This window comes from Pseudoliparis swirei, chromosome 7 (genome assembly GCF_029220125.1).
Source record: "Pseudoliparis swirei isolate HS2019 ecotype Mariana Trench chromosome 7, NWPU_hadal_v1, whole genome shotgun sequence".
NCBI classification, from domain to species: Eukaryota; Metazoa; Chordata; class Actinopteri; order Perciformes; family Liparidae; genus Pseudoliparis; species Pseudoliparis swirei.
Genome location: NC_079394.1, coordinates 29,889,577 through 29,913,211, shown reverse-complemented (window position 1 = coordinate 29,913,211; position 23,635 = coordinate 29,889,577). Strand labels below are relative to the sequence as shown.

The 23,635-nt window shown below is 47.1% G+C and overlaps 1 protein-coding gene across 3 annotated transcripts in view; it reads right to left on the bottom strand.

Annotated features, from left to right (window-relative positions):
* LOC130196678 (tenascin-like) overlaps positions 1–23,635 on the bottom strand; it is a 59,159-nt gene that overhangs the window by 11,005 nt on the left and 24,519 nt on the right. The window contains exons 7-13 of one of the 3 annotated variants that reach the window (XM_056418998.1): positions 16,842–17,111; positions 16,401–16,586; positions 13,411–13,500; positions 12,606–12,869; positions 7,422–7,697; positions 2,873–3,145; positions 838–960 (exon numbers count right to left, since the gene is read on the bottom strand). In XM_056418998.1, the coding sequence (XP_056274973.1) occupies positions 838–960; positions 2,873–3,145; positions 7,422–7,697; positions 12,606–12,869; positions 13,411–13,500; positions 16,401–16,586; positions 16,842–17,111 (1,482 nt within the window). The remainder of the gene's footprint in view (positions 1–837; positions 961–2,872; positions 3,146–7,421; positions 7,698–12,605; positions 12,870–13,410; positions 13,501–16,400; positions 16,587–16,841; positions 17,112–23,635) is intronic. The other 2 variants (XM_056418999.1, XM_056419001.1) reach the window with 2 other exon arrangements.

The window sequence follows — 23,635 nt, the reverse complement described above, 5'->3', positions numbered from 1 at the left end:
TAATCTTTAATTGCAGGAATCAAATTATAATGGTTCTGATAAACTGTATTTCCCCCCTTTTATAGTCATACATATACATAGTTAATTATAGTTATTCTTTTAGATATTTGTTGATGATTTTTTATATTTTCTCTCGACCACTCACTCCCTCGTTTGGTAGAAGTGCTTATAAGTCGTCACTAGGGGGCAGAAGTAGTCTATCTTTGGAGAAAAGAGCAGATGACACAGGATGAAACAGAATGAGAGGTCAGCAGTGAGAATGTCCCTCATATGGAATAATCATCTGTGGCTGGAGGAATAACGGTGAGCGCTCCTCATCTTCATGTCAGAAAGGCATTCTTTCTTCTCCTGAGTCATTTGGTTACCATGTGTGCATTTGGAGTCTCCAAATGTCCTTTTTGGAGCTCCGCCTGGATCTTTTCATGAACAACAATGTAGGATGGTCATACTTTGTCCTATCTGAAGGCAGGTGTTTAATAATAGTGAAGTTACACACCTATTATTATCCTGTACAGATAAAGACATCGATGGGCAGTTATTTCTCCTGAAATACATAATCTTACATTGTTACTGCCTTCAAAGGCCCGCTGCTCTGTTTCTGTATGAGAGTAAGGAGTTCTGACACTTTCACGAGTAATCTCGGTGTTTTTTTCTTTCTGGAAAGAGCTCATTGATGCTTATAGTCAGAGGGGTTCAGAAACTACAACCGTTTTAATTTCGTCATTTCATTTTAGGCGTTTTTCCTAAAAATAAAAAAAAATGGGGGCGGGGGGGTGGAAGAGGTTAACGGTTTAGTGTTTCAACTTGTTGTTCTCGTGACTGCAATACGACACTGACCTCCATGAGCGGGCACATACGTGACCCTGCTGCCGTCCACCCGAGCCTTGGGCGGCGCCCAGTGGACGGTGGCCGACGTGTCCGTGACGTCGGAGAAGCGGATGCCCGTGGGCGAGCCCAGGCCTGGCCCAATCGAGACACAGCAGGCGGGGGGGGGGGGGGCAAACAGAACAATACGGGTTTAGTTCATATGCGCATGCCGCCTTTCTGAGACAGCGGCGAGGACTGGAAATATCGCCACGGACACGTATGTTCTGCTTTCACGGTTAACACCAGACAGGAGAAGACACACACACGCGTATTATTGACATGGTAGTGTAGCCGAGGCAGATCCACCACTGCTATAGAAAGAATGAAGCGAAAGAAAGGGGAGAGAGCAAGGCGGAGCAGACAAAAAGGGGGCCTGGGGAGGCCGAGAGAGAGAGAGGGAGAGAGAGAGAGAGAGAGAGAGAGAGAGAGAGAGAGGGAGAGAGAGAGAGAGAGAGAGAGAGAGAGAGAGAGAGAGGGAGAGAGAGAGGAGAGAGAGAGAGAGGCCCTTCCTGGCTAACCAGTGAGCCACAGTATCTTGCGTGACAGACCCGAGGAGATTAACTTGCCCCCATTTCATGGCAACACAAAAGTGAAACATGCGCCACGCAACCCAAGAGTAAAGCCCCCCCCCCCCCCTCAGGGAGGACAGGAGACACATAGACACCCGTTCTATGTGACACAGACAACTGCTCCCCCTCCCACACACACACACACAAAACACACACTTTACAAGAAGCGACTCCGACACACAGTCAAAGACGACATTGGGGACGACGACCGGACAGAGGCGACACAACGGAGGGGGGGGGGGGGGGGTCGGCTTATTATTAACTTTCAAGGCTGTTTCTTGATAGTTCTGGGCTCATAACTTCCCCCACGGGAACATAGACTACGAGAATGATATATTATCAATATCGCTAGATTTTTAAAACACGGTTGATATCAGCAAACACAGCCTATCTCAGTCTAGATGTGATCCAGCAGCAGCGGGTCGGGGCCCTGAGGTCAGCGGACCCGAAGCCGCCGTGTGGTCCTCCGGGTCCCAGCCTGTGTGCTTGGACATTGCTGGTCTATCTGGAACCCGTCTGGAGCAGACCGACCGGCGACTCCCGACACCACGCAACCAGAGCTGGTCGTCGTCATTAACCCTCCTGTTACCTTTAGGGTCAATTTGACCCCATTCAATGTTTAATGTCGGTGTTCTTTGGGGTCAATTTGACCCCAGGCTGTTTTTCACTGTGTCAAACATATAAGAATTAGAACGGGCACTCGGTAGAGCGCATACCTTCGCATATCACAGGATTGGGCATTGAATTATGAACATGTTGGCATTAGTTGCATGCCAATTGGATAGAAATTGACCGCGCTATGGTAAAAAGAAGATGTTGACCTTTTCATGACCTTGACCTTTGACCCGATCGATCCCAAAATCTAATCAAATGGTCCCCGGATAATAACCAATCATCCCACCAAATGTCATGCGATTCGGTTTCATACTTTTTTAGTTATGCGAGTAACACGCATACAAATAAATAAATAAATAAATAAATACACGGCGATAAAAACATTACCTTCCGCATTTTCAATGCAAAGGTAAATATCAACTTTTTTATATATTTAAAGGGCTATTTAGGTAGTCAACAAACAAACATAAAGTACCTCACACTTAAACTTGGGAAACAATATTAATTCTAATAATTTTCTGGAGGTTTTAATCGCTGGGGTCAAATTGACCCCGAGGGTAAAATATGTCAGCAGATGTAAAGGTAACAGGAGGGTTAAGAGTGATTAATTCCTAAAGATAACCTTTCTGATTCCGTCAAACGGCGGTTGTTGAGTGCCTTGGATTTAGTTAGAAGACAAAAAGACAAACACAGGGATTAATCACCACGTTTTCATGCCGTTGCCACAAGAGGACGAGTTTGACGAGAGAGGACGTGAACACATTGACCACGCTGACACGTCTCCCCGCTTCCTTTGGTGCTCCGCCCTCTTCACCGTGTACCTGTTCTCACCCACTCCTCTAAAGACTTGGAGCGTCTCCCCAGAACCAGACCAAAGATTTTGACTCTGTACTCCGTGTCCTCGGCGAGGCGGGTGAAGGCGGCGCCGCTCTCCTCGCCGCCCAGCACCAGCTCGCTGGGCTGGCCCGGGCCCTCGGCCTCCCTGACCATCACCACGAAGGTGTCGAAGGAGTCCTCCTCGGCCGTCCAGGCCAGCCTAAAGCTCTCGGGGGTGACGTCGGAGACTAGGAGAGCCTCCACCTCTGGTTCCACCTCTGAGTGACAGGGGAAAGTCAGTTTTGCTCCGCTGTGAAACTTAAAGAGCGCTTTGAAATGTCAAGGAGCTGCCAGAGAGCGTGTTTACGGCTTTGTGTAAACGCCAGCATCGGTTATACGGAAGCCCAGCAGAAAGAAAGAGCGTGAAGAGAAGAGTTTCACTGCAGATCTGGCGAGGAAGGAAGGAATGAGCTGAGCCCGTCAAAGGCTCTTTGGAAAACAGATGGAAAACGGAGAGTTAAAGATTGGGGCCGCGGTTATTTTTCAGGACATTTTTGTGGGACAATATATTATCCTGGCCTATGCTACTAAACGTTGAACTCGAGGAGGCAATTCAATATCTGGAATGAAGTCTTTGAATAAAAAGATAAATGTAGAAGAGCCGCATATGTGTGTTTATATGTCTGTCGAACCAAGTGGTCTTGGTGCCTCGAGCTAAATTGCGTTCGTGGATGGCGGCACATCATCTTCATCAAAATGACATCGATTGAAAAATTGTGAATGAAGGCGGTCACGCACAATCGCTTGAGGAAGCTTCTGAGCTCTATTCTTTACTCTTTCTGTTGACTCCCACTGTGCTTTTTGTACAGATCATTGAGTTCATTCACTGATTGGAAACACAAGCTAGTTAGCTAACGGTGTGCTCGCTTGAACAGGCCGATGGGTTCACAGGGTTTATTCAAAAAATGTATTTTAACAAAAGACTCCCGTCTCATGGCCGTCTCTTTTGTGGAGCATTTATACCCTGATGGCAGATCTACTGAGCACCGACAAGCGAATGCACCATCGCCGCAATTCTCCTGGATTTAACTGATTTCAATGCAAACGTTGCCATGTTGTCTGTTAGTGTGTCCTTATTTCTGAAACGCATTTAGGGTTAGCGAGGGCGACCAGACGTCCTCTTTTCCCTGGACACGTCCTCTTTTTGAGACCTAAAAAATGCGTCCGGCAGGGATTCCAAAAACGTCCGGGATTTTGCTTCGTCGGATATTTGTGTTTCTCTGGGTCTTTCACAAACTAGTATTTACCCCTTACGAGTTTTGGAAATGCTCTGAGAACAGTCATTGGTCGACCGACCTCAGGGTTGCCAGATACCCGATAATTATCCTCCAAATACGACCATTTTGAGCCTTTGGTACGATACTTCACCATTTGAGCACCTTGCCGCCTCCACTAGTTGCATTGTTGTTTGTGCGGCATCCTATACACTACTACTACCCCCCCCCCCCCTCCGAGACGAAGTGTCCTCTTTTTCACAAACTCAAATCTGGTCACCCTCGGTTAGCTGACGTGCGATTTCACTTAAAACAATTAAAATCAAATAAACGTTGAAAAAGTAAGCCAAAGTAAAAGAGGCTCTCTTAGAACGTTGCTCCAATGCGGCCGGCGCCCTGCCGACGGGGGAGTGTGCGGATGTGTTGCAGTAAGAGCTGGTAGTTAGGCCGTCATTAGCAGCAGCTAATAACGGAAGTGATGGGAAGTGAGGCTGAGAGACAGCAGGAGCCTACAGCTGCTGGAGGAAGAAAAAAAAAGAAGCTCCGTTCCTCCAGAGGACGAGTCCGCTGGAGCTAATTAGCGGGAGAAACTTCCGGCAGCAGCAGCACAGATGGATACGTGGACCGGACGAAGCTCTTTTAAAGCAGCCGGGATAGAAGCAGATAGAAGGGAAGGCTCAAGGAAAGCCTCAATAAAGCCCAGCGCCACTGCTCATTAAAGCACTCCACCAATGGGAGGGTCTCAGGGGTCCTTGAACTAGCCTGAATCTCCCCACACCCCCGCTTCTTTTTTTTATTGCGAGGGGGGAAAACGCATGAGACTTGTTGTGAGTAAGAAGAAGCGGTGTGGCAATGAGAAGCGGAGCAGACAAATCCCAGGGAGCTGTCACTCTTCATGAGCCGCCGGGCAGCTTTAGCTGGTCAGTGGAAGAGAGGGAGGGCCGCCGCCTTCGGCTAACATGTGCTAGCGTGCTACTGACTCCCCCCCCCCCCCAAGACCTGAGGCATCACACTCCCCGCTCACAAAAGAGAGCCTGTTGTTGGAGGCTTGTGTTGATATGAATCCCAACCGAGTCCAGCTTGTTTCTGGTTGCCGTCCACGTCTCTTTGTGGTCCCGTCGCTCATTTGTTGCGGTAAAAAAAGAAAACTCAATGGTTTCCTCCTTTCGGAGGAGGAATCTGCTTCCCCCAACAGCGTCTTCTTCCAGCGGGGCCGCCGCCGATGACCACCGTGCGCAGCATAATCAAATTAGTCGGCACTTGTGTTCACAAGTTGGAATGTTTTATGGATTAAGTGATGCGAATGAAAAAATGTTAAGATGGTTTCCCCCCCCAGACATTAGCATGCAGACAATAGGGCCGCGTTGAGCGCATGCCATATTCTGCATGGCCCCAGAAGCCCCTGGCACCCCGAGCACCAGAGCCCGGGGGCAACGGCAGCATGAGAATGAAGAGCGCTCCGGACTCGGGGGGGAACTGGGGATGCATACAGAAGAGAGGCCGCACACAAAGTGACAAAAGAGCCTCAGGGTTGGTGTTTGTGTCCTCTGTCAGTCCTCCCATCTTTCTTCCAGCTGACTGATCCTCATCAGTACAATGTTGAATGATAATGTTGGAATGGATGTAAGACTGGTGAACTCCTTTTTGGTTTTCAAGGGAATTATTTATGAAACAATTCTTGAGTTATAAATGTGATTAAAAACGTATTTATATGGAAGATGTATGTGTTAGTATATATAAATATATTTTGTTTTTTATTTTGTTTATTGTTGTTTTTTTGTTGTTTTATTTTCTTCTATATTTTATATTAATTTTCTGATTTATTTTGATTTCAATTCAGGATAGGAATTTATCAGCATTTTTTGCTTCTCCCTATACCTTTTCAGTCTTTCTCTTTTGTATATTATATAGGATAATATTGTATTGTATTTGATTTGATTGACTGAATAAAATACACAAACAAACAAATAATGTTGGAATAGAGTCTGACGTAAAAAAATAAGTTAAAAAATCAACCGCGGTTATAAAACGATCATTTTAAAAAGTGTAATCTCGTCTAAATAGTTTTCCTGGGTGACGGGAAAGGTGTGGATCCTCGGAAGGTATTTTGTGGTGATTTATTCGTGACAGTGCCATGAACAGCCGCCTTTAGAAGATTTTGGTTTCGCTGTTAGCGGCCCACTCATTAGGCACACGCTGTAACTCTCAGCGCGTTAATCACGGGTAATGACTGTGTTTGGTGTAGTGGGCGGGGAAACCAGCGCACCTGTTGTGGCCCAGTTAAACAGCACACTGACCTTTTTTTTATGTGTTTGTGCCTGTTCACACAACAGACCAGGTGCTATTCCAGGCTGGACTCGTACCAACAGGCAGACTGACGGCTCCAAGGTGGATCACACGCGTATCTGCTGCTGCGTTAATACGGATCAGTGTGTGGTTGCTGTGGGGTGTTAAGAGTGTTTTCCATTTCACAATCCCCTCATCGAAGGCATCATGGATGGCTGACGAGGGAGTGTTTTTTGGGGGGATTTGGATTGACACTCCGTTGGATGGAAAGGACCATTTGTTTACCGTGAGAAGAAGACCTTCCAGCTCCGTGGCTCGGTAGGTTTTCTTCTAACACCTTTTTGAATGTACCTCCATACATCAATTGTGATCAGGAGACAGGAGCTGAGTTGCCGATGGGGATGAACAAAACAAGCCTCCATCCCTACAAGTACAGCATCGTGTGATCAGTCACACAGGTTTGGCAAATTAAGGTCTTGAAAACAATTAAAAGTGGCAGATTTGACTGTTTTAAGACGGTGATTGTTTTAACCCTCCTGTTACCTTTAGGGTCAATTTGACCCCATTCAATGTTTAATGTCGGTGTTCTTTGGGGTCAATTTGAAATATCAACTTTTTTATTTATTTAAAGGGCTATTTAGGTAGTCAACAAACAAACATAAAGTACCTCACACTTAAACTTGGGAAACAATATTAATTCTAATAATTTTCTGGAGGTTTTAATTGCTGGGGTCAAATTGACCCCGAGGGTAAAATATGTGAGTAAATGTGAAGGCAACAGGAGGGTTAAGGACCTGGAAAAAGTCCCAGAGCACAAACAATCAGAGTCAACGTAGTCAACATACCAAAGAGGAATCGCCAAACCCCATTTGACAACCGCGATGAACCGTTACGAAGAAAGTCCACGCAGAAACACAGCGGTCGGTTCCTTGTGTGCGGCAGAAGAAGGAAGCAGAGGAAAGAGAGAGCCCCCCGGCGTCGACAGCGGTGATACCTGTGATCGTGTCTGCAAAGACGGGGTCTACGAGCGCCCCCCTGTGCACCCCGTACAGACTGGCCCTGTACCAGGTGGTGGAGGACAGGCCAGAGACGGCGAAGTAGCGAGCATTGGCGGGCACCGTGTGGTTTTGACACTCGTCGCCCGTCTCTGCGTCGATGACCTCGATCAGAAAGGCCTCGAACGCCCCGTCCTCGGCGGACCAGGACAGGAGGAAGCTGTCCCACGACACGTCGCTGACGGTGACGTTGGTCACCGAAGGCGTCTCCTCCTCTGGGCGGCAACAAACACATCAACACGGGAGCGACAGGACAGACACACAGCATACAGACAAGAGGTTAGAGCGATGCAGGGCGTTCGCAGACCATCCCGGAATCCTTCGGACTGGAACTCGGCCGGAGAGGAGCGGACGGCTGATTTCAGAAGTGTTCCAGAATTGGTTGCAGGTGCATATCGGTCGAACCTCACGGCACACACACAGCTGGGTTCCATTTGAACCTTTGTTGTGGAGAACAATGACCATTATGGAAGATATTAGACAAACAAGACGGAGCTTCTGCTCAACATTCGATGAGTCCTCCTTGACAATATCCGCTGCAAAAAAAAGAAAAGACGATCCCTCATTTCATATTTCAATCAGTTCATTTCGCTGTCCAGAGGAAAAAAACAAGAGAATAGGTCTTCACTTTGTCTGGGGCGGAAATATTCCCTCATTTCCACCACAAAAAGCCTCATTATCAACGACCGCCTAAAGCCATCTCCCTTATATTACCATATAAGTGGAAAGACTTTGAGATAGAAGGCAGCAGACAGAGATGCTGATGCAGCTTGTGCGCATTAATGGCTGTGGATGAGCCATTAACATTTGAAGGTGCAGCGTAGCCTGACCGGTGTGGCAGGAGTACGCCGTCCACTTCACAACCCACGGGGAGGCCATGCAGAGCCATGCACAGCAGCCGGTAATTGGAGTCCATTGAGTGCACGAGTAGATTAGAAAGAGACCGAGATAGATGTTGCAGGTAAACATCGAGGCTTCCATTATCCTCTTTTCACTCTGAGAGGGGAGCGCCAATGGGGTGTTAAACAATGGGAAGGGGATTGGGGGGGGGGGGGGGCTTTGCTGGGATGGGCTGATCATCGCTTGTGAGAGCTCATATGGAAAACATGCATTTGCTGTATAATGTGTTGATTTTGTGGCTTGAGTCTGACTTAAGTCATCTGACTTGAGTCCACACCAAATTAGGGCGGGTATCCCTTAACCCTCCTGTTACCTTTAGGGTCAATTTGACCCCAGGCTGTTTTTCACTGTGTCAAACATTTAAGAAATATCAACTTTTTTATATATTTAAAGGGCTATTTAGGTAGTCAACAAACAAACATAAAGTACCTCACACTTAAACTTGGGAAACAATATTAATTCTAATAATTTTCTGGAGGTTTTAATTGCTGTGGTCAAATTGACCCCGAGGGTAAAATATGTTAGTAAATGTGAAGGTAACAGGAGGGTTAAGTCATCTGACTTGAGTCACCTTCCTAATTCGGGCGGTTATCCCTTAAGACCAACATTTTATTTGGCTACAATTCTTTAAAAAGTGATTGCTTACATTTGTAAGATAGGGAATTAAAAGGGAGGGTTCATTTAAAGAAGCGAGCTAAAAATCATGAACATATCCTTTGAGCTCGCTTCCTACATTATATTAGGACAATATATTCCTTTAGTATTTGAGAAAATACATTTCACTTATTTTCCCAGCCCTAAGTGTCGGTTCACCCAAATTACAGAAACATATTTTCCCTCTTGCGTAGAGGTATCTCTGGATGTTGATTTGTACTTAGCAATGTCCGCTGTTTTGCTGTTTTGATGTTTCTGGGAAGAGATGCTTTTCAAAATGTCCTTTTGCGCCACACAACTAAATGTGATCCGTCTCTATTTGACTCTGGCAAAGGTAGGAATCTTCGGAACCAGCTGTGGCTGGAAACCATTACGGCTAATCATATTTATTTGTCTTTATTTCTTCGTATTTTGAGCGAACCAACTCTTGAAGCCTCCAGTTCTGGTCGTCACATGCGGGCGAAGATGTGTGTCGTGACGAAATCAAATGTTCCCCTGAGATATCGCCTTCTCATGCGGATATCTGCCATTTGATCCACACTCAATCACATCATCTTTTAAAATGAGAATCAATCCGTCCGGGCATGCTGGACAATGATCTCGCTTTTTTTTTTTCATGCTTATTGTTCTCAGTTTGTCTCCGCGAAGAAATCGTGTTCTCACACACTCTCGTCTTTTTGAAGTAAGACGCTACCAACATACTGCCCAAAATGATGTCATACGACATATAAAGACCCTTTTCACAGTTTACCGACAATGGTGACGTCCACAGTTTGGCAACGGAAGTGCGGCGGACGGAAATAACTCGTAGAGCGAAACAAGAGCGTTAACCAGCGTACAATTGGGAGTTCAATCTAAACAAATTGACTTTCCAGATCCATGTCCGATCATGAGTGGGCATAATAAATGGAATTTAGTTCCCCGTTTAAAGTTGGATCAAAGCACCACTTCCCTTGCCAACATGATGGGGGCACATTGTTGATGACATTGGCTGTGAAAGGGTTTTATGAGTCTCAGTGCACAGCTGATACCAGTTTAACCCTCCTGTTACCTTGGGGGGTATCAAAGAAATCAACAACAGCAGGCAAACATGTTTGTTCAATTTCTTAATTTGTACAAAGATGGGCTCTGAATGTCGGGACAATGAATCGTTATCATTTCCACGTGGCTGTTGTCATTGTTCCCCGGAGCAGAACTCAGATTATTAGTGTAAATTATGATAATCCTGTTTTGTGTCTCTGTGTCTTTCAGTCGGTATACCTTCATTTTCAGGAGCACATTTCGGCTCGGTATTGACTCTAAACAGCTCTCCTGAAACACTAAAAAGAACAAATTGAATAAAACTCTTATGACCTTTTTATTATTGCCCCCCCTGTAAATCGAGTGCGCTCCGTGTCTGGAAACGATAAAGACCGAACGGTCCGGGCTGCGGATTAGCGGGCTGCTGATTTTTCAGAGACAGCATTTTAACAGGAGTCCCAGCATGCGGCCCTTTATCTGACAGACCCGCGGTTCATCGTGGTCAAATAGCACAAAACCAGAGGGGAGCGGGGGCTCACGCCAACAATCATCGCATGAATGAACCGTGTGCTGGCTGCACACATGTTCCCCCCCCCCCCCACACACACACACACACACTCAGTTTCCCTCTATCTGAGTCTTTTTAGCCACTCAAGCCTCCCAATCATATGTGCCACACATGAGCACACAGACTAGTGGACATAGAGAGTGGACACGTGCATGTGCGCACCCCCACCCCCCCTCACACCCCCCCCCCTCTCCACACACAACTAGTCTGCATTCTTCTTGGCAGTGTAAAATCCCAAACCAACAAAAGGCGGTTATCCCGAAGCTAAACCAACTTTCCTCTCGCTCCGTATTGATTTCCGCCCGCAGCCCTGCAGGTTAACGGGCACTCGTCGCATAACTGGAAGGTCGTCTGAAAGAATATGCCACAATCGCCACTTTTGTCTCAACTTGTTTTGGTTTTAGAAACAGGGGGGGAAAAGAAAAATAATCCCACATGCTCTAAATGAGCCTTGGCGGGAGGGGAAGGGTTGGGGGGGGGGAGGTGGGGGGTAGAGACAGAGTGACTTACATTGAGGAGCTAACAATGAATTCAATTCATCGCTTCGGTTTGGCTGCAGTACTGAGGGACAAAATAAACTGAACCTATGGTTATTCTCTAACCCGGCCTACCAGCCAGAAGCCTCATGGACACAGTGGGCTTCATTCAGAGGAGCCTCCCTCTCACACACATTTCACTGATCCTGAATAGTTCAGTCTAGCTACTAATAAAGGCACCTTTACCACCTCTTTGCTTTGTTTTTGGCAGTCAGCTTTCAGAAAAGAAAAACTCACTTTCTTCTGGGGGTGTTTCGCCACGCAGATTTACTTTTTACCGCCAAGATTTGGAGATATTTTTACCTCTGAGTGAGATCTGGGAGATCCTTGACCAAGACCACAGGGTACAGGAGTATCGGGGAAGCCAATGGTCCAGAGGTAAGCCAATGGTCCAGAGGTAAGGCAATGGTCCAGAGGTAAGCCAATGGTCCAGAGGTAAGGCAATGGTCCAGAGGTAAGCCAATGGTCCAGAGGTAAGCCAATGGTCCAGAGGTAAGCCAATGGTCCAGAGGTAAGCCAATGATCCAGAGGTAAGCCAATGGTCCAGAGGTAAGCCAATGGTCCAGAGGTAAGCCAATGGTCCAGAGGTAAGCCAATGGTCCAGAGGTAAGCCAATGGTCCAGAGGTAAGCCAATGGTCCAGAGGTAAGGCAATGGTCCAGAGGTAAGCCAATGGTCCAGAGGTAAGCCAATGGTCCAGAGGTAAGCCAATGGTCCAGAGGTAAGCCAATGGTCCAGAGGTAAGCCAATGGTCCAGAGGTAAGCCAATGGTCCAGAGTAAGCCAATGGTCCAGAGGTAAGCCAATGGTCCAGAGTAAGCCAATGGTCCAGAGGTAAGCCAATGGTCCAGAGGTAAGCCAATGGTTCAACAGCGGCATTTATTCGTATCCGTGGCGTACAGAAACATGCAATGCCGACATGTTGTCTCCTGCCGACTGGGCTGCTTGTTTGACATTAGCCACTCTGGATAATCCACAGATGACAATTAGAAGAGGAGCTATGTTTCATAGGAAACATAGGAGCTATGTTTCATAGGAAACATAGTATGTTTCCTATGAAACATAGCTCCTCTGAAAACCATCCAAGGCGAGATCGTTGGGTTTGAACATCAAGGACATTATCAAGCCCAAATCTATCTGTACTGTAGTGTGTGAGAACATAAGGTGTTTATAGTTTGGGTGAATCACCGTTATAAAAATAACAATTTGCTGAGATTGCGCACAAAATAACCAAGGCCAGAATTCCTGTCTGATTATATTTCTGAGTTAAGTTCAATGTTGATAGTTGGAATAAATGCCCAACCATAAACGACCAGACATTTGAGCCAAAGATTCTTCCCCCTGTCCTCCACTGTTTCCTCCCAAATGTTTTCGGAACTCAATAACTTCACGTCACGACTGCTTCCTCGCGCCCAGTCAGGGCCGGTATGCTCCCGAGGGTGCTAACCTGTGGGTGCTGAGATGGTGGTGGGTGTGCTGGTCCTGCGGCCCCTCTCGGCGATGATGCTGACGGTGTACAGCGTGCCGGGTGTCAGGCCCCGCAGGGCGTGGGACTCGGAGCTGCCCGGGACCACGTCCTCCACCCGGTGGCCGTCGGCCGACACGTAAACCAGTCGGAAGGAGTCCAGTTTGGCCAGGGGGCGTTTCCACTCCAGCATCATGGTGGTCTCCGTCACCTCCGCCACGGTCAGGTCCTTGGGAGCGTCCAGGGCTTTGAAGTAGAGGAGAGGCTGTGATTGGAGGTTGAGCTTTTGATACTACAAATCTTAAAACTTGAAGCCATTTTCTGAGACATTTCCAAAGAAATTACATCATTAGCTTAGGAAACAACTAAAAACGCATTGGTAGAAATGTGATTGACACATTGAGTTGTTTATTTCACATTTTTGTCTCTTTGCGTTTCATGAATTCACCAAAAGTTACCGTTTGATGATGCCTCATTTGCACATTTCGCCATAACATGTCCGAAAACTTGTAATAGAATGTGTCTTAATCTAAATAATCACCTGGAAAAGTGTCATGGGGATATCTATTCGTACATTTCACTCAGACTGTGCCATAAATCTCTACTTTACCAACGTAGCAGCTAGGTGGCTAACGCTAACAAGCTGTGGCCACCCGTGGCTCGTGATTGGTTCGGGGCGAGTCTGTGGGCGGGACCGCGATACCCAACTCCTCCACACCCTGATATTAAAAGCCCAAGATGGCAGTAATATGCAGCGTGGATGAAGTAAAATGTGATCGTATCTCACCGGTCACTGCGTTGGTGGTCGTCGGCAGACTCTCCCGCTCCTCCGTCACCGCGGTCACGCCCATCCCGTACTCGGTGCCAGGTCTCAGGCCTACGCGACAAAGGTTCGAAATATATATATGTTTTTTTTAGGGCTGTGAAACGATTACAATTTTTAATCGGGTTAATCACAGGTTTTTGTGGATTAATCATGATTAATCACATATTACCGATATTCTCGGTATATTTTGTGAGAACATAGAGATTTATGACAAAAGACGGATATATACATTAATACATTCTTCTATACAATGGTGCTGCAACTCAGCAGTTATTTAGCAGTTTTCTTCCATATGGAACATTAATACATCTTCATCCTAAACAGAATGTTTAACCCTCCTGTTACCTTTCGGGTCAATTTGACCCCATTCAATGTTTAATGTCGGTGTTCTTTGGGGTCAATTTGACCCCAGGCTGTTTTTCACTGTGTCAAACATATAAGAAATATCAACTTTTTTATTTATTTAAAGGGCTATTTAGGTAGTCAACAAACAAACATAAAGTACCTCACACTTAAACTTGGGAAGCAATATAAATTCTAATAATTTTCTGAGGTTTTAATTGCTGGGGTCAAATTGACCCCGAGGGTAAATTATGTTAGTAAATGTAAAGGTAACAGGAGGGTTAAGCAGAACATTTTCTCTTGTTTGTCAACCATTAACTCCACCATGATACAATCTAAAGGCCTCTAGTCTTCCTCTAGCAGCTGCTGAGGCAAACTGACTGTGTGGGTTTTCTTCATGAACTGGGCCGTGATGAAAGGGACGGCGGACACCGCTGCAAAGCTGAAACCTCACCGGCCCGGACAGGTGGACAGATTGACAAGTGACTTTTTTGCTCGGTCCCGATGCGCGCACGGAGCTCTGTGGCGCGAGACGGAGATCGATAAGTGTTAACGCAACGCGGAGAGACAGAAATGACATGCTGCTGTGGAGATACGATCAACAACAGACGTTTAGTTTAATAAAAGAACAAAGACGTGCTCTAGAGAACATGTCAGGGGGCGGGCCAATCTCTTTAATGTCATGCGATCTACCGACACTACGCCGCGATCGACTGGCAGGTCGCGATCGATGTGTTGAGACCCTGATCTACAGGAAGTAAAAGTCGTAACAAGGTTTCCGGAGGTGAACCTGCGGAAGGATCATTACCGATGAACAGACCGTCTGCATGAGAGCGGACAGAGTTCAGATTGAAGTGGTGGATTGGAAGCTCATTTTGCAAGTGACTTTTTCCGTCCGATGTGCCGCGACACGCCGGCATCCGAGCTCTGCGCGCGAGACGGAGATCGGAGTCGTGTTAACGCCCGTAGAGACAGAATGACATGCTGCTGGAGAGACCAACAACAGACGGATTGGAAGCTCATTCTGCGCATGCGTTAAATGCGTTTAAAAAAATAACGAAGTTAAACCTGTAATTGAATTAACTGAGTTAACGCGTTATTTTTCACAGCACTAATTTTTTTTAAACACTTGATACAGAAATATAAAAAGCAACGTCATGTTTTGGTTTGTTCAAATCGGGGAGGCGCTGCGGTCAAGCGGCCAGCTGTTTCGGCTCACGGCTCCGGTGGGGATTGCAAACGCACAATAAAAGCAGCGCTCTCATGTGGCCGGCGTCGCATTTGCATTGATGGATCTATAGGGCCCTCGTGGCGGAGCCGGGAACACTCCACTCGCTCCGACACGGCGAGCTGCGGCGGCCCTCTGGTCTCGACAATGAAGGCCTCTCCTCCTGGGCCGATCGCCTCTAATTCCTTTATTAACTCCCGCAGAGGTCATCGCACGCACGGTCTTTCAGCATGAAATTACACCTAATGCCCAGGAAACTCATTATCAATAAAACCACGAGCGTGAAAGCAATTACAGATAATAACTGTGTGAACGAAGTGCTGATGCATGTGTGTGTGTGTGTGTGTGTGTGTGTGTGTGTGTGTGTGTGTGTGTGTGTGTGTGTGTGTGTGTGTGTGTGTGGAGCCGAGTGGGACGTCGGCTGAATGGACACAGTGCTTTTATTTCCACGGGACGGGCCTCCCAAGGACAAAGAATTGGGCCAGACAAAGACACTATTAGCCCATTTTTAGAAGCTTTTTTTCTCCTTTTTTTTTTCTCATGGTATCTAATCCGGCCGCGCAGCGTCGAAACAAACAAACACACACACACACACACACATCCGCCTCAAAGCACGGCTTTATGGTGTCAGCGGCGCGAGATAGATGGAAACGTTTGAGCGAAGACAAGCGGCCGTGTTATTCCATTTAAAGTCTGAATGCCAGCCCCCCCCCCCCCTTTACCCCCCCCTAGTGGGTTTTTTTCCAATAAAGTGAGCCTTTTTGTAGACGGGCAAACATTTTCCCGACGCAAAACAAAAGGCAGCGCGTTCTGGAAGTGAGAAATATAACACTGAGCGATTAACGGGACGCTCGCAAAACACTCGCCCGAACAATTAGGGGAATAAACACTTAACTCTGTTTTCCTCCTTCTTATTCACACAGACGCTTTTTCACACGAGACTGAAAGCCGTTTGTGTGTGTGTGCTCTCTCTCTGCATACGTGAGGGACACAATGCAGCAGCAGCAGCACTGACTGCGACCTCAATGACATCATAAAGTCAGAACTGTTATTGTGATATAAACTCTACACTGAGATAAAAGCTGTTCCTTCTGGTCACATGACATCTATTGCATCCGTCCATCCGGGAGACGGACCCTCCTCTTTTCCCTGTGAAAGTGTTTTTTCTATTTTTCTTGGGAGTTTTTCCTGATCTGATGTGAGGTCAAAGGTCAGGGATGTCGTATGTGTACGGATTGTAAAGCCTCCTGAGGATGATTAGTAATTTATGATATTGAGCTATATAAAATAAACTGAATTGAATAAACACTGAATATCCGTGATAACTGGACTAACTTATTTCTGTGTGTGTGTGTGTGTGTGTGTGGCTGGGTCCCAGTACCGGTGATCTTGGCCTGGGTGCTGTCCTTGGGTCCCGGGGGGAAGAGCATCTCCCCGTGCTCCCCTCCGGACAGCGGTCCATACTTGATGCGGTAGTTCTCCACCGGGGCTCGGCTGTTCCTCCACTCCAGGGTGATGCTCTCGTCGGTCAGCTCCACCGTCTGCAGGTCTCTAGGGGCGTCCAGGTCTACGACGCGGAGATGGAGCAAACCGTAAAGGAGTGACAATGGGGGGTGGGGGAGGAGGAGGGAGAGGGGCCTTTCGGTCTCTCCAGGAACACAAAGCAGCAGGATGACCTCCCTCATTAACGCACAGCCCCCCTCAGTAATGTCTGTGTGGTCCCGCCAGCCGACACACAGCTCGTTAAACTCGGCTATGATCAACAGTCCATATCGGTGCCAGTTTCACCCCGAAGGTTGTGATTTACATGTTTTCGTCTCACCTGTGAGGAAAGACTGGTAGACGGGGACGCTGGTCCGCTCTCCCCTCCGAGCCAACAGGCTCACCTCGTACTGGGTGTCGGGGATGAGGCCTCCCAGGTGGTACTGGGTGTCGGGCAAGGACAGCTCGACCACGGTGCGATCGGCGGGGTTGGAGCTGAGCCCGTAGGAGACGCTGACCCCGTCCACCCGGGCCACGGGCTGAAACCAGGTCACCAGCGCCGTGGTGTCCGTCACGTCGCGCACGTGCACCTGGCTGGGGGCGTCGATCACTGGGGAGGCAACACGGTGACAGCTGTTAGTGTCCTTTTGGAGGGGACTCTGTCTGGATCACATCGTTCACAGGACTAGGAGGGTGGAGTGCAAGATACGTGACCGGGTCCCTTTAAGAGCTGGGAGCGTAACCAGGGCAACGAGGTGGCGTTGAGGGGTTAAAGGTCACGAGTTGTCAGTGTCACGGGTGGAATGTTTGTGTGAGTGAAGAAACGGCCACGGAGGTGTGCAGCCAAAGAAACTAACTTTGTCCGCAACGTTCATTCCCGCGCTCCTACACTTTAATATATACAGTAGATAATATATATATGTGGATACACGTATCAACGGGTGTTTGATTAAAGATTGTTCAAATTAAAACTTTTTGGTTTCATTTTGGCCAAAAGGAAAACCGTATCATTGGTGATCCGTCACTTATGAACATTCCACTTCTTCAAAGTTGTTACGGTTGAAAAGAAATCAAACATTAAAAGGGACACACTGCAAAAAAGTCACTTATAGATATCAACATCAAACTTCCCAGTTTATAACTGAAGGAGAGAATTATTGTTGGGTTAAAAGAAATTCTATGAAATGTTGAAATATGCAAATGAGGCACTATCTTATGCACTAATTTGCACTAATTTTGAGAAATCAGACATTGGATGAAGCCGGGTTCAACATTTTTGTTTTATTGAGTTACCGTGACGTCACATGGAGTGTCGCCGTGCCTGAAAACAGTCATTTTAGCAATGCGGGTGCAGAACACATGACAGCCCGACTGCATTCATGAGGTCAAATCCCCGCGCCATGAACGGCGTCTTTTCACCGGAACTGAAATTGATTCGTCACACGGAAACAACGTGAGCAAAGTCAACCTTCTGCACGCGGCCGATAAAGCGTGGAATCTGCAGTTTGAGCTGAGCACGGATTTGTCTTCTCAGAACGCCGCGAGGATGTCACCATGATGCCGTTCTCCCCGGGAGGCCTCCGACCCCTCTGAGCCCGACGGCTCGACTGACTGGTGCCTCCCACGCATGGCGGGTTGGTTGGGGGGGGGGGAGAGGGGAGTGTGGAGGACTCGCTCCACACAATTAGCCCCTCGGCATGCAAATCCCACAGTATGAGCCCACAAGCCGGTGTCATGGGAGACATTGAGGAGAGCCTGAGTGACACAGAGAACTCTGAACCTCACAATCCAAGTCGTGCTGAGAGGTGGGCACACATGTGTGTGTGTGGATACACCATGCATTTAATACAAGGTCATCCATTTTGACTTTTTCTTGCATCCACAAGACCTTTTGGCCAATAAAGAAAACTTTTTTCCAATTGATCCGTCCATGTCAAAGAGCAGAAAAAGACAAATGACCCCCCCCCCCCATACAGTTTTTAAGAAACACATATTAGTTCTTTTAAAATATAAAATTATGTCAGATATTTTATTATTTCCTTTATACGTTATGAAAGATGATCAAATAATAGTATTTCATGTTATAAAGATTTTTTTTCATACCATTCAGTTTTTAAAACGTTTCTTGTTATGACACCATCTCACTTCCTCTTGTTGGTATAATTAATATAATCAGGATTTTAGAGTGTAAAACAGGGTGTGCTACTTCAGCCATCAAAACACAATGAGACGGCCTTCGTCACTGCTCTTCCTCGTCTGAAGAACTGTAACAAAAACACTGTAATTCACCAGCCCCGCTCTTTAGCGCTGAATTCATAAGCAACGGTCACGATCGGCCTCTAATGGCCCCACCATGCATGCCTTTGTTTATCCTGGCAAAGAGCAGACCATTTTCACACCATCAATAAGCAATGAAGTGGCCTGAGCCACCGCGAGAAGCTGCAGCTGACATAGATTAAACTTTGAACATTGCTGCGCCTGTTGAAACACAAGTCTCCCGGAGCTCAATGCCACGAGACGATACACGGAACAGACTCACGTAACAACTCCATCGAGAAAATGGAGAAATGTTTTGACCTGCCCCCCCTATTCAACACCTAAAAATAGTTGTTGGTGGTTCGTCATGCCGGTGAAGCCACACATTTAAACCAGTTTTCTCTCTTTATATTGATCCCCAGACCTCCGGGGTCTGGGGTAATACCATAGTAATACCATAGTAATACCATAAGTAATACCATGAGTAATACTATGAGTAATACCATGAGTAATACCATATTAATAACATGAGTAATACCATAGTAATACCATAAGTAATACCATGAGTAATACTATGAGTAATACCATGAGTAATACCATATTAATAACATGAGTAATACCATAGTAATACCATGAGTAATACCATAGTAATACCATAGTAATACCATATTAATACCATGAGTAATACCATATTAATAACATGAGTAATACCATAGTAATACCATGAGTAATACCATAGTAATACCATATTAATACCATGAGTAATACCATATTAATACCATGAGTAATACCATATTAATACCATGAGTAATACCATGAGTAATACCATGAGTAATACCATATTAATACCATGAGTAATACCATATTAATAACATGAGTAATACCATATTAATACCATGAGTAATACCATAGTAATACCATATTAATACCATGAATAATACCATATTAATCCATGAGTAATACCATATTAATCCATGAGTAATACCATAGTAATACCATATTAATACCATAGTTAATATACATATTAATCCATAGGTAACATATTAATACTATGAGTAATACCATAGTAATACTATATGGTAAGTGCCATTCAAGTGCCACTGATTGCTAATCTGTTTTTCAAAATATGATCAGAAGACGTGTTTTGGTTTCGGTGTCAGATCTAGAGCCTTCCTGCTGTCCTGATGGCCGATTGGGGGAGCTCGTTCACACCACTGAGGAGCCAGAACAGCAAAGAGTTGAGATTGAATCTTTGATTTTGAATACATCATTTTCATCTTCCGTTCTAAACTCCATCCCTATATATGATGAATCCGTTGCTGTATATCGTGAGGGGCTACGTTGATCGACACTCATAAGCTGTGGCAGACCAGCAGTCCAGAACATACCACTTATACCATCAAGACAGATGTACATCCTGCTGGGGTGAGACCTCTCCCTGTCCCAGGCTGTTGTTCCTGAGAGCTTCAAGATGTCCACCATTGTGCCTGTCCCCAAACACCCCAAGGTAACCTGCCTGACAGATGACTGGAGACCCGTAGCCCTCACCTCGATTGCTCGGTAAAATGCTTGAGAGGAAGGTTGGTCAGGACTTCATTGCAGTATCCATGTTGCCTGCCGCTGGACCCACTGGGCCAGCAGTTGCACTCATCGTCAAAACACCTTGATCCACGACGCGGCGCCAATTGCCATGGCACTTCTACCGCCCTTTCCCACCTGGAGGAGGAACTGTTGTGTCTTGCGAATGCTGAGTTGTGGACTACGGCTCAGCGTTCCAACACACTATTGTTCCATAAGCTCGACACCAAGCTCAGAGGTCTGAGCTGCATACCATGTGTGCAGCTGGATACTGGACTTCCTGGGCGGACGCCAGGTGGTGAGGATGTTGAGTACCACCTCGACCCGTGACCCTCAGCAGGGCCCTCAGGGATGCGTGTTGAGCCCTCTCCTCTACTCCCTGTACACCCCGCGACTGCACCTGGCCATGCAGCTCAAGCTCGTCATCCATCATCAGGGTTTGCTGGCTGACACAGGTGTTGAGACTGATCACCCGACTGACGACAGAGGCTACGGCCTATGGGGAGGAGGTTGGATCACTGAGTACAGTGCCAGGAGAACAGCCTGCGTCCTCAGCGTCAAGAAGACCAAGGGAGCTGATCGTGGACTACAGGAAGCGGAGAGCACACACCCCCATCTCCATAGGCGGGTTACGTGAGAGGTCAGCAGCTTCAAGTTCCTCGGCGTGCACATCTCCGAGGACCTCCACATGGACCACGCACGCTTTTTCACTCACGCATTGGTGAAAAGGACCCAACAACCAGCCTGTCATTTCCTTAGGCATTGAGGAAATTCAACATATTTCGCATCCTCAGAACATTCTACACCAGTACCATCGAGGTGTTCTGACAGGTTGCATCACACGTCTGGTACAGGGAACTGCACACGCCCTGGGCGTAGGGCACTACAGAGGTGGTCGCGGTCGGCTGACAGTACATGCGTTGGAGGTGAGCTTCCTCCCTCCTGGACATATACACTAGCCCAGTGCGTGGCAGGAGCCAAACGGATGATGAAAGACAATAACCACCCCGGCCACAAGCTGTTCACGCGCACTTCACCGTCAGGCAGAAAGATACCGCGGTATCAGGTGCCGCACAAACGAACTGAGGACAGCTTCTTCCAGTCAGGCCATCAGGCTGCTGAACAGGACTGAGACCCTCATTAACTACACCAGAACATATTCTGTGAATATATCTATAGCCATGGTGTATATTTATTACATTGTTTATATATATATATATTGTATATATATATGTGGCAACATATATACTATATATATATATATAGTCTCAAAAAGTGTAGCATTTTATTACATTTGTTTATATATATATATATATTACCTTGATGTATATTCTGTTACATTGTTTATATATATATTGATAATACTTTCTTCTTTTTTTTTTGTGTGGATATTGTAGTTTATTCTCATTCTTATTCTATTTTTTGGTCTGCTACTGCTGTCCGATTGTTTTACATAAAATTTCACGAACGATTATACTTTGTATAAAAGGATGTGACAATAAAGCTTGAAACTTGAATTTCAGCACAAACCCCCAAATGACCAGCTCACTGCGGTGTGCCACTCCACCTCTGCCCTCCTCTGGCCCCTCTGCTCGTCCCCTTATCACGCTCTCCCATTCACCTCAACTCTGCCGGCCCCCTGCTCCGCTGCTACTCTGATGGTCTTGTCCTTAAGACAGCCGTTCAGAATCCATCTCTCCTCTTTGCGCATCGGCACGACAAGCCCCTCGACGACGCGAAGCATATGGTCAAGTGAAAGGGAACACTTGGTTGCTTCAACTCCTCCCATTCTGCCCTACTTTAGGGCAAAAGTGATCACAGAACTCTGTCTTCACTTTCCCCAAAACTCTTGTAATTTTCAAGCCCTTACCCCTGTCCCCCTTACCTTTGTCACATTCTACGACTATTTCACAAATAGTCGGAACCATTTCCTTTGAAATCCATCTTCTATCCCCCAAAACGGAATTTCACCCTCACTTTCTCTTTATTTGAGTCTGCCAATGTTAGCTTGGTGAGCCTTCTGACCGCCCCTGCCTGGCCTTATGGTGGCGCATTCGGCTATTGTCCTGACCTTCTGACCTTCCTCACCCATCTTATTAACAGCTCCCTCTCAACTGGCTGTTTCCAACTCTCTGAAGGAGGCGAGAGTCAACCTCTCCTGAAGAAACCCGCTCGACCCGTCTGAAGTCAGCAACTACAGACCGGTCTCTCTTCTTCCTTTTCTCTCCAAAACTCTGGAGCGAGCTATCTTAAACCAAGTGTCCCTATCTCCACAGTAACAACCTTCTTGACCCTCACCAGTCTGGATTCAAGGCCGGCCACTCGACAGAGACTGCCCTCTAGCTGTCTCTGAGCAGCTTCACACTGCTAGAGCAGCCTCTCTCCTCTGTCCTTATCCTTCTCGACCTTTCTGCAGCATTTGACACCGTGAACCACCAGATCCTGATCTCTTCTCTTCAGGATCTGGGGATCTCAGGCACTGCACTCGCTCTTTTCTCTTCCTACCTTAAAGACCGCACCTACCGGGTAACTTGGAGAGGATCTGTGTCTGATCCTTGTCCTCTCACTACTGGGGTTCCTCAAGGCTCTGTCCTGGGTCCCCTCCTCTTCTCTCTGTACACAAATTCTCTCGGCTCTGTCATTCGTTCGCATGGCTTCTCCTACCATAGCTACGCTGATGACACCCAACTGATCTTCTCGTTTCCACCGTCCGAAACAGAGGTGGCGGCGCGAATCTCTGCCTGTCTGACTGACATCTCTCAGTGGATGTCTGCTCACCATCTGAAAATCAACCCTGACAAGACCGAGCTACTATTCCTTCCAGGGAAAGGCTCCCCCACCCACGACCTGACTACCACCTTCAACAGCTCTGTGTTGGCCCCTACCCTGACTGCCAGGAACCTCGGGGTGACACTCGACAGTCAACTCTCCCTGACGGCCAACATCGCTGCGACGACGCGTTCCTGTAGGTACATGCTGCACAACATCAGGAGAATACGGCCTCTTCTTACTCAGAAGGCGGCGCAGGTTCTGATCCAGGCTCTGGTCATTTCACGCCTCGACTACTGCAACTCCCTCCTGGCTGGTCTACCTGCTAAGGCCATCCGACCTCTGCAGCTCATCCAGAATGCAGCAGCTCGACTGGTCTTCAGCCTCCCGAAATTCACCCACACCACTCCGCTCCTCCGCTCTCTCCACTGGTTACCTGTGGCTGCTCGCATCCGCTTCAAAACACTGGTCCTGACGTACCGTGCTCTAGACGGATCGGGCCCTGTCTACATCAGGGATATGGTCACACCG